The 11,590-nt window shown below is 39.4% G+C and overlaps 1 protein-coding gene across 2 annotated transcripts in view; it reads left to right on the forward strand.

The window, feature by feature from the left end:
• tmem132e (transmembrane protein 132E) overlaps positions 1–8,024 on the forward strand; it is a 349,939-nt gene extending 341,915 nt beyond the window's left edge. For both annotated transcript variants that reach the window (XM_019252827.2, XM_010737271.3), the window contains one exon: positions 3,591–8,024. In XM_019252827.2, coding sequence (XP_019108372.2) covers positions 3,591–4,661 — 1,071 coding nt within the window. In that variant the 3' untranslated portion in view covers positions 4,662–8,024. The remainder of the gene's footprint in view (positions 1–3,590) is intronic.
• Positions 8,025–11,590: the final 3,566 nt, after the last annotated feature.

The following is an 11,590-nucleotide window of genomic DNA, read 5'->3' on the forward strand; positions in this document are numbered from 1 at the left end:
TTCCAATTTGGGGACAAAAATCTCGTCCTCATAAAATAAACCAATAACTTTAAGTATTAAACTTTTTTGGTTAGAGCTTGGGTTAAGAATGTAATGGTTATAATCAAGGTTGCTGTTTAGTCTCCAGGGACTTGCTGTCAATGTAAAATCATCCTATGTAACAAAAAGTGTGCATTTCTGTGTACTGTAGCTACATTCCCCAATCACAAACCAAATTTAAATTCACTACACTCGTCAGATCCCGTCCAAAGCTGCATGAAATATTTACAGTGCATTTTAGTCTGCAAAAAACACAACAGTATCATAGAAATATGCCAGTGGCACCACAACCCTTACTACATATTTATGAAGGTTACATGTGCGCTGACGGTAAAGTTAGCAGCAGTCTGCCTGAGGTAAATACTAATCTTATGCTTTAACCTCATCTGCCCAATTTCCCTGAAAAAAACATCATGATTGGGGAAATTAGCCAGGGTGTCACTGCCCATGTTAATTCCTGCTGTGCAGGCAGTATACATAATTTTCTGGATTTATTCTAATTCTTAAAATTCTTAAGGTTTTGATTGTTGTTATTACATGTGTTCAAAACCAACACTGATTCAGTTCATTCTAATCTCGAAACTGAATAAAGTTGGTTTTGAATCACATACCCTACGGTGTAAACTAGAAAGCATTTACCTCCATATGCACTTAAATATGGCAATCACCTATTACTAAATGCAATAACATGTACAAGCTACATGTAGTGTTGTGTCTCCCTATGTCTTACTAACACTTAGTACTCAGTGTATTTCCTTATTTTAGTCCCCAGAGTGGTAAAATGAAGTTTATTTTCAAATCCCTTGAGTGTCTCTATATGAACAAGCAAGCAGCATGAGTTTCACTTCTGAGTAATAAAATTATGTCCTAGCTAAATCTTTTAAGCTCCAGCCAGCATTGTTATCAAGGACACCAGATAAAGGCAGCAGCAGTGAACTAATAAGTATCCTTGGTGCTGTTTTATCACAACCTCCATATTAGCCAAGCCTGGCGAAACACTTCTGATACAGCCAAATATATATAGCAAAATGGATTTTATTGCTCGAGTGAGAAGTGAGAAGACGTCTGGGTGAAAAAAGGCAGAGAGTGTGCTTTGCCTCTGTCTCTTCACATAGGAGTAAGGATCTCTGCAATTCTCTGAAAGGAATTAATTGGCAGACCTGTTTTACCAAGGGACAAGTGTGCATATGCTTGTGTGACTGGGTTCTTCTCCTGCTTTGCCCTTTCATTGGCCTGCAAGTTGCTAAAAATGCAACGACAACCCCATCAAGCATCAGTGAGAGAGAAGCGAGCATTAAATTCCAATTTTTCTTGCTTTCCGCTTCTTGGCCACCTTGAAATTTAATTATTGTAATGTATTGTCCTAAGTGCTCTCCAAGGCCGGGCCGTAAAAGGCAGCCAATTCCTCTGCCGGCAAGCTCTCAGAGGGGTACTGGAGCTATTTCAAGCCATTTGATTCTGTTTCACAGGAAAACTTTCTAAATGTCCTCTATTACTCTAGAAATGAATGAACACATAAACTATGGATGGGGAGAGATGGACAATCAAGGTCTCTTTGCATCATTCTTTTTTACACTTGACAAAGTTCAAGCTTTTCAGAACTGAAAGGCTTCAGCACTTGAAGGTTCATCATAAACCATTTCCACTAGTTTGACGCTACTCACTGTTGCTGCATAAATGAGCAACTTAATAAGGCGTGTATGAATCTAGATAGTATTATTACAACTCAGGTCAATGCAGATGTCTCTAAGTAATACTTCTATGGCAATATTTTTTGCATATATTATAATCCAAGTTGTTAATGTTTAATTTACATCCGAATATGTTCCATGATGCCATAAAGCACAAATCACAAAGAAAGTGGGAAAATCAGAAACAGGAAACTTCATCCTAATGTACATTACTGTATGGAATTGCAGTGATTACATTAAAGAATGGAGTGGAGCAGTGAGAATTTCTGCTCCAGGCTTACAGAGCTATTCATTCCCTCCGATACCCTGCTCAAAACCACGGCACTCAAACCGTTAAGCGTTGTATTTTAATTTTAGCTTAAACCCTCATTTTAATGGCACCAGTGGTACTGGTGAAAAACGGAGTGCGATGTAAGGCGATGTTCTAACTTTTTAAAAAGCTCCCTCCATCCAAAGCCAATATCAACATAGTGCTTTGGTTTCATCAGGTTGTCATCGCCTTTTTCAACAAAAAATAATAATACTTTCTCCGAGACTTAACAAAATCATCTCGTCTACATGCATAGCTTTTCCTGTACTGGATATGCACAAAAAGGTATATACCAATTATTTTTTGTCAGTGTCAAAACACCCACCCATTGCCTTTTGTTCCTATATCAGCCTTTTCATAGCAGCAGAGTCAGCTCATAAAAACAGATATGCCATATTCAATGTATTATTTAAATCATCCATATCAAAGGCTGTTTTCATTCTGTCATGCTGAGATGATAGAGGTTTGGCTCGTGGTGGAATATCATCACAGTCCTCTCCCAAACCAGACCAAAGGGATTTCTGTCCTGAAAAGGCTGGGGGTGTATCTGCCCTTTGCAAAAGAAAGAGCCTAAAATTGTCGGACTCAGTTTTTGAGACAGAATTTCCATCTCAACATGGTTGGTTGCTGATGTTTAAGCAAGCTGTGAACAAAGGGGACTGTCAAATGCAGCTTTGATTACATAGACACCAGTGTTGCGGTTTGCTATGCGGCAGATACATGTTGTCAGGTAACAGCATGCAAGAATTCAGGCGTTTTTATCTGGTTTCTGGGAGTATATAGAAAGTGAAGAGTGATAGAAAATTCAAAATGAGAAGAAGACACACAACAAACACGAAGGGACCCACCGGAGCTCATCATTCGAAGCACATGCTGTTGTTGTGTGCACCTTATTTATCTGTGCTGCAGAGCGGAGCTGAATTGTAGCTTTCAGGACAACGCAGTCATTCCTGCCACCCCTTCCTCCTCCATGCTTGAAAGTGGCTTGCTGGTGTGCACATCAGAGGCAGGCTGTCTGTGTCCGTTTTGAGGCTTGTACTGAGCACAGGGTACTGCACATGTTCACAAAAGCTCTGGAGATTTAGGGATTGGAGCCAGTCCAGAACTTCAAAGGCTCAGATGGGAGCAGATCTTCAAATCACTGTCATTGCCATAAAAAATGGGATCTGAATCATTGAAATATTCTTTGGAGAGAGATAAACACAAGACCGAGTTACAGCTTTGTGACATTTGTGTTTTGATATTAACACAGCATGTTGTTTACTAGCAGAAATTATCAAACATACATGTGCAAAATTAAGCAATATATTAAATTAATATGTTTAGGGGTAGGAATTGTATTGTTATCACCTTTCCTATCTTTCTTTCACTCTATTGGTCAATTTTTTTTATTTTTTTTGCTTAAATATCTTAACTATATGAAACATTTTACAGTGTGATCAGGGAAGTCAATGTGTTTTTATCATTTTGGTTTAATCCTTTGGTTTTTGAAGTGAACAAAATTGTCTTTTTACCAGTCTAATCTCTATTTCCCTCTTTTTGTCTGACAGGAGGCCAGTTTGTCTGTCTGGATGCTTTTCAGTGACAACACAGCCGCTACTCTGGCTTACTTTGATCCCAAAGACTACAACATCAATGCCTCCACGCTGGATGATAAAGTTGTGTCAGTATCCCAGGAGCCACAGCAGCGCTGGCCTGTGGTGGTGGCAGAAGGGGAGGGATATGGCGAGATGGTGCGTGTAGAGATGACCATCTGTGAGGCCTGCCAGAAGACCAAACGCAAAAGCGTGATTGCATCTGCTGCAGTTTATGTAAAGGTCCGCTTTGGCCCAGAGGAAGACTCAGAAGAAGAGGCAACTACAGAGGGTGAGATTGAGCTGGCTCCTGCCACCAGGCGTCCAATCATTGATCCGAACATCAGTGGAAGAATTTATGAGACATCTAATGAGCAGCCTGCCAGTGTTCCCATTGATTACACCAATTTCCCAACCATTAGCAACCAGGAGCGGCCAACAGAGAGTGATGAAGAGGAAGAAGATGAATTTGTGCATTCACCTCGTAACATGACTGACCTTGAGATTGGCATGTATGCTCTACTGGGAGTCTTCTGTCTGGCCATCTTAGTCTTTCTCATCAACTGCATCGTCTTTGTGCTTAAATACCGACATAAGCGAATCCCGCCTGAGGGTCAGGCCAACATGGACCATTCCCACCACTGGGTGTTCCTGGGAAATGGCCAGCCACTGAGGGCCCAGTGTGATCTGTCACCACAGCAGGTAGAAAGTCCAAGTAACCCTTTGGAGGGTGTACAGACTTGCTGCCATGGAGACCACCATAGCAGTGGCAGTTCCCAGACTAGTGTTCAAAGCCAGGTACATGGGCGGGGTGACGGCAGCTCTGGGGGCTCCACGAAAGAGAATGGTGAGGAGGCCAGTTCACCCACCTCCAAGCGCAAGAGAGTCAAGTTTACCACATTTACCACCCTACCCACAGAGGAGCTGCCCTACAACTCCATTCCCATAGCAGATGAAGAGGACATTCAGTGGGTTTGCCAGGATATGGGCTTTCAAGACCCAGAGGAACTGCATGATTACATGCGCAGAATAAAAGAAATAGCCTGAGATAAGCGGTGGAGTGTGAACCACCCCTCTCAGCTTTCTAAAGAAATGTTCCTTTCTATTTTTCTCTTTTTCACCTCAGTGAAACTTTTCACAGACTAAAAGGCCAACAGTTGTTTTGGTTTTAGGGTGTGTTCCATTTAGTTTGCACAGTGCCGTAATCTCATACACGTTCATACTGAAGAGAATGCAAGGAAGCCAAAGACATGACCAGAGGATCTGTATCACTGGAGAAATCTGTAAATCTTGGCTATAGAAAATATGTTTCACTGGAAAGCTGAGGCATGGCCAGATGCGAGAGCTGCTCCGGCTCTCTTATTTTTGGATTTGATTCTAGAAAAAACCTGATATGGACAGGAATGTAGAAGACGTTTGGTACTGGATGTGTTTTGGTGGCTCAGTGGGACTCCCAGTACTGTAACTACTCCATACAAAGAGGCCTTTGATGAACTAAAAACTGTCAAAGACTCTTATGAAAGCTATGTTAAAAAATCATTTTGTTTTTGCCAAAGTAGAAAAGGCGTTCTTTAATGGCGAAACTTTCTTCATTGTTGTTACTGGTGCAGCACACTCATTATTTGTACTCATGTTCATTCCATACATTTTTCTACATTTCATAGGTAGTCAAAAGCAGTGCCCTACTACTAGTCCTCCTGGTTCTGAACAAATCTATTGCCTTATAAAAATGGTCACAGTTCACTTCTTATATCAGCGCGGACACCCTGTTTTCTCACCATGGCTAGAGACAGTGTAGTAAGATGTAAAATACTACAACTGATCTCAAGCATGAGGTATAAATAGAAAAGAGCTTGTGTATTGTGAGGATCTCTAACATTCTTTGCATGGAAGGGGATCTTGAGGCACAATCAGCAACTTTTTCCAAATTTGTAAATGTTTGTATTGTAATTATATAATCATTCATACACATTACTAAAGTGAGTATGTTATCATGCATTACACGCATGCCATGTCAGGCCTCCATGTCAGGCCTACATACACGCAGACATTCCTCTCTCGTTTATGTATATACCGTATCGAGCCAGAGTCGCCTCCCGCACGAACGTTCAACAAGTTACTTACTCCAAGCTAGAAGAGTGGGAAGCCAGTTGAAATCATCAAAATTTTATAGTCTTGTGGTGAGTAGAAGGTTCCCCACAATAATGTCATGACAGAACGGTAGCTTTTCAATAATGTTGTATCACATTTGACTGTTGAACATGGGCATTTGCTATGCATCAGAATTGTAACAGCTCTAATCTTACGATTATTTATTTCAGCTGGCTTCCAGCATTTGGGAAAATAAAATAAAAAAAGTATAAAGTACTTGTCAGAAGTATTCGCACTGGACACCTAAAGATCCTCTAAACTCTGCAGAAAACTCCTACTGAATGAATTATTGATTTTGAATCATTTAAATCATGGCAAACCCATGTTTTCATGCTGTTTTTCAAAAACACACTCTGCTATGTATGTAGTCCCTATTTTGTTTAATCTATTCCAGAGAACCGACATCTGGGGATCACAAATTTGCTTCGTCTTAAATGGAGAGGGCGAAAGACTAGTAGCTCTTACTGGTAAAGATATCTCTTGGGTTGCTACTGGCAGATGTGTGGATGCTGTGGACGTGGTTTTGACATCATGTAAAAGTATCTCAGGATGGCGATTAGCTTCATTGACAAATCAAAGTGATTGCGAACCGCACAGCCATGGTGTTATTTGCAGGTGTTGTTGTGCAGAAAGTGTTAATTGCCGTGTTGGGCTTTTAAAGGTTTACTGTCTGCAGAAAGAGGAATCATCTGCCGGGTTTAGAAAGAGCATAAAATATCTCAAGCGAGATTTCATCCAAAACGTTGCAAGATAACCAGAAACGTGATGAGTGACTGAGAGCATGATGACAGCAGTGCTAATAGTATTTTTAATTGCAGTTGCCCTGTTAGCGTAGCATATGCTTTGTAGTACTAGAGTGGATGACTGGAGATGACTTTTGAAAGTTGATGTTATTTCAGCTCTGATCTCACATAAAACAAGTTCCAGGACTAATGAAGCAAGCTAGTTTCTGTGTCATTTTCTTTTAATTCTGTACTGCATCTAAGGGCTTGGATTTTTCTTTTATGTTAACTGACTGACTGATTTTAGTGATCCTATGAGAAAATTAATGTTACTTGCTCCCTCTGTAGTGATAATGAAGATAAGCTCCAACCTGTCACTCAAAATGATTTTTGTTGCCATCCTAGTTGCTTTTCAACCTTTACGGCCTTATTTAAGACCCAATCCAGAATTCTTCTCCTTGAGGCAGCGCTGTTATACAAAAGCAGCTGACAAAAACATTAAATTAAAGATTTATGTTTACTTTTGTTCTCTGAGCTCCTTATTCATTGACTGACCTATGTGACAGCTAAACACAAGTGTTAAATGTGATGAAAATGGTACTGTAAATACTGGAGCAACACAGAATTTAATTTTTCACTTATCTGAAAGTTGCCATGAGATTATTTCTGTCAGTAAACCATACCATGTATATAGACCTACATTTGATATATTCATAAATCCTGGATTGGGACTTTAAGGATTTGGCTTACTGCATGCCCTCTCTTTGTTCAGTGTGTTTGAAATGAATAATGACCTGATTCTTGTTTGATAACATGCATCTATGTTAACATCTAAAGAGAAGATGATTTTTTTTTTTTTTTGACAGTCCAAGCCCGTCCTTCAGCCACAGCATCAACATGATTTTTCATGAACTTATGAGAAGCAGCAGCCAGCTGGAAGTGCTTCAGTTTTATCTTTATTAAAATGATGGTTTCTCAGGATGAATGTAGGAATCTTAACTTAACCTGGCTGTTTAGTGTCACTGTGGTCAGCCCAATCTGGTGACACTACTATAAGAGATTAAGTATCTAATAGCAGCTTTAAACACTGGTTTCATATGTTTTTTTATGTTTGTTTGTTTTTTCAGATTTACTCCCACATTTATGTAAATATATTTCCCATTACATGACACTACTCAATAACATTTTATTTTACACATCACCCTACTTTTTGGTAATGCTGCTTTGGTGACGGTGCACATGTTGCTCATTTTGTATTTTCTTCAAGCTGCTAATAGAAACTTCATCTTACAACATGTAATTGAACATCTTGAATCATATCTTTTTACCCCCCCCCGCCCAATGGAAAACTGTGCACGATGTGCAACAGCTCAGTCAGCTGTGCCAACCGCCACATTCACAATAATATGTTAATGTACAGAGCACTGTTAAATTTCCTGTATTCTCTTGAAAACAAACCCTTGTATTTTCCTGTTATATGTAAAGTACTAAAGAAAAATGCAATACACAGATGACATTGTGTCATTTTTACTTCATCTACCAGTGTTGGATACTAAACGAAAGTGGGAATGTTTTGGGTATTTTTCAAACATTTTTTGTGCTTCATGATACTGACTGTCAGTGAGGATTTTATCAGCAATTTAGCCTCAGTAGCTTCATATATGAAGGCACACTCTGACTTTAAAGGGGTTTGGCTTATTGGGCAGAAGTACGGATAATATTTAAACAACAAGCCTATTTCACCATGTGGATCTTTAAACAATAGAGGAAGTTGATCATAGAAGTGTAATTAATTATTTTTATCTTTTGAATATTAACAATACAGTATGTAGCCCACATCTGACACCTTTGCCCATGCATGTGTTCCTGTCAGGGGTGATCACATCCTGGCTTTTGTTCTGCTAGCGTTTGAAGTTCATGGATCACTGCTGTTCACCCCATGCTGTTTCGAGTCCGACAGACTTCCTATCATATTCTCTGGAAATTCCTGCAACAGCATAAAGATCCTGGAGAGAGATGACGGCATAAACCTACTGTACTGCATGTCTACTCATCCAGCAGCTCCAAGCCACAAAATCCATACTTTGGGCTGTTTAGTTGAAGGTCTCCAGTGTTTTCTCCTTGAGTTCACTTCATTTGGGCTGCTGAGATCAAAACCTTTTGAACTCAGGTAAGGCACACTGGTTGTTAAGAGAAAGTATGTGAAACCATGCTGATAGCTGCTGGCAACGTTTTCTCTCTCTCTCTCTCTTTTAAGGGTTTTAGGGTTTATGTTGCATCCAAAACAAGTTCCACATATCACACTTTTAAGGTGCATTGTCATTGTCTGGGGCACATTCAGTTATATATCAGATATTGATCTGACTTACACAGCACAAATGTTTATTGTCGTATCAGTGATTCATGCTCTCAATTGCTTAACCATTCACATTTAGGTTTATTAAAATGTCTTTATCAATATAATAAAAATTCTGCAATGGGCTTGAGTGAGACATTTTTCAAAAAATAAACGTGGAGTTCATTTTCAGAAATAGATAAAAGCCATTCCTAAAATGAATCAGTTTGATTGATATTCCCTTAACTGCACAAAACATGATTTAGGAAAATAAATCAAAACCTTTGTGCTTTCTTGCAAATTAACACATTTTCATGCTGAAACTACAGCCCAGACTGAGAGGAGCTGCCAAGTTCTATCCATTTGTGTGTGTATAGAGTATGGTGCTGGGGGTCTGTGCTCGAGTGGTCTCACTACTGTAGCTTCCGCAGTTGCTGTCAACTTCCTCCATACAGTGCAAGACAGTACAGTGTCTGCTTTTTGCTGCATCTCTGCATGTTGGTGTTCTGGTACATTTAACCCAGCAGTCTGTTTAAGTGCAATTTTGTGCTACTTCTAGGATACTTTATACTACTATCCACTAAATTTCAGAGGGAATTATTGTTTTGCTGAACTACATTTGTCTTTAGATTTATTATATTAAGATTTTATAAGCTATATAAAATAGTTTGAATAATCTCCACTTAAAGTTTATATGTGTTCACTTTTTTTAAATTAATATAGTATATAAATAGAAATAAGATAATGTACTATAAGCAATATTATAACACTCTGGAAGGGGTATTCCTACTTTTACATAAGTATCTGAATACTTCCTCCACCACTGTATTGTATATTACACACCCTCAAGGTCACAATGCAGAAATGTGGATTTATATATCTCAGGAGAGATTATAGCAAGCTTTATATAGCAGCAACACTAATCAAACTGATGAACTGGTGAAGATGATGAATTCATTTCATAGGCAAAATACACTAAAATGGATTTGTTCCTTTTCGCTACATTGCTACAGTAAATTGGACACAGAAAAGGCAAAACATGCATAGTTGTTGTTTTTTTTTACCAAGGAAAAATGCCTTAATAATATATGTAGCACTGGTATCATTACAGATAAAGATTCCTACTACTCAAAAAAAGAACAATTGGCAAATTAATCTCAAATATGACCCACGATTTTAATGGTATGAACTCTATGAGTATATTTCACTTTGAGGACTGTTACGTCCAGCCTAGGGGAACCAAACATAACAAGAGAAGGACGCTCCAAAATGTCAAAGGTTTCTGGTCTTGAATTTACAATCTACACGCAGCAGTCAGTCAGTCAAGCCGCTCCACAGGCAGTCACTGCAGAGTCCCTTTTATGCTTTCCCATAATGCTACTATACAGGAAAATGTACAGCGCTTTGAGGGTGCATTCATGTCATTTTGTCATTTCATACTCCACTGGTAATCTGCTTTAGCTAATCCACTTAATTACACATTAGTCCCTGAGACAAATAGTATGAGTGCATCTCTGGTAATAACAGGACTTCTCTGCTTTAACATATTATTTTTCTGATGCTGCATGTCAGCAGCATTTCAGCTCTGAACAGAATCTGCTCAGTGGTAATTTGTTTCAGTGTGGAGTGCATGTGGTGACTCGAGTGAATCAATCTGCAGGGCCTCTTTGAGCATACCAGCCATTTATGACTTATCTAACCTGTAATAAAGGGTCACTTCTGCAGTGGGGGTTCCTCCAAACCAGTATTCACATCAAACCACTTAGGAGGAGCCCCACTGCTTGAGAAGATGTGTTTCAAAACAAATGGCATAGATACGGTTTTTCAGTATTTGTGCTCAAGGCAAGGCGAGTTTATCTGGATATCAAGTGCTTTACATAATCCATTAAAACATTTTTAAAAAAAGAAAAGAAAAACATTAAAATGCATGTGTCTGCAGCTGGTCAGTGTTAGTGCAAGTGTAATAGCCTCTGGAAGCTTATACATAATAAGTAAATGCTGCTTCTTTATGTTTAGTTAGCAGCTGAGAGGCAGGGAGGGTTCACATATTAGGATGGAAACTTTTTGCCTCCTCTCTGCCTAGTGTTTCCCATTATTTCCTTCTCCCTTGTGTCTCTGTCTTGTCTGCTTTTTCTGTTGTGCATCTTGCTGGGTGTAGCCTCCGGTCGCCATTTCACGTGACTATCACCTCACCAACTGCTGCTCATCATTCAATCAAACCCAAGGTCCAGCTCAACTTTCCAGACTCCACCAGATTGTTCAGTCACCTTCATGGTAACTAGGAAATGGCCAACCTTTGTGAATTTCTGTGAATCCAAGAAATCCAGCCAGTCCTTTCGCCTGCCATGTCCAGCTTAGTCTTGTTCCAGCATCTGCTCCTGGATTTTTCTGCCACTACTAGCTTGGTACCGTTCTAGATCTCACCACCAGCCCTGCACTGTTCTGGATTTCCACCCTTCAAGATCTAATCCAGTCATCCCCCTCCTGATCACCTTTGGTTTCAATGAACTAGATTCTAGTCTGCAGTTAGTGTTTGCATTTTGCATCAGCTACGGTTCACCATAACATCATATGGTAAAAGACAGTCAGAGATGTATTTTGGTCCTAAGCCAGTGAGAGATTTATAGATGAGCAGCAGTTATTTAAACTCTGTTCTCTGTCTCAGAGCTGAACACATCACACCAGCAGAATTCAAATGAGTTGAAGTTGAGAGAAAAGATGGATTACAGTAAATTTAATTGCTGTTTTATACATCAAATGCTGAAACC

The sequence above is a fragment of the Larimichthys crocea genome, chromosome III (assembly GCF_000972845.2).
Source record: "Larimichthys crocea isolate SSNF chromosome III, L_crocea_2.0, whole genome shotgun sequence".
NCBI classification, from domain to species: domain Eukaryota; kingdom Metazoa; phylum Chordata; class Actinopteri; family Sciaenidae; genus Larimichthys; species Larimichthys crocea.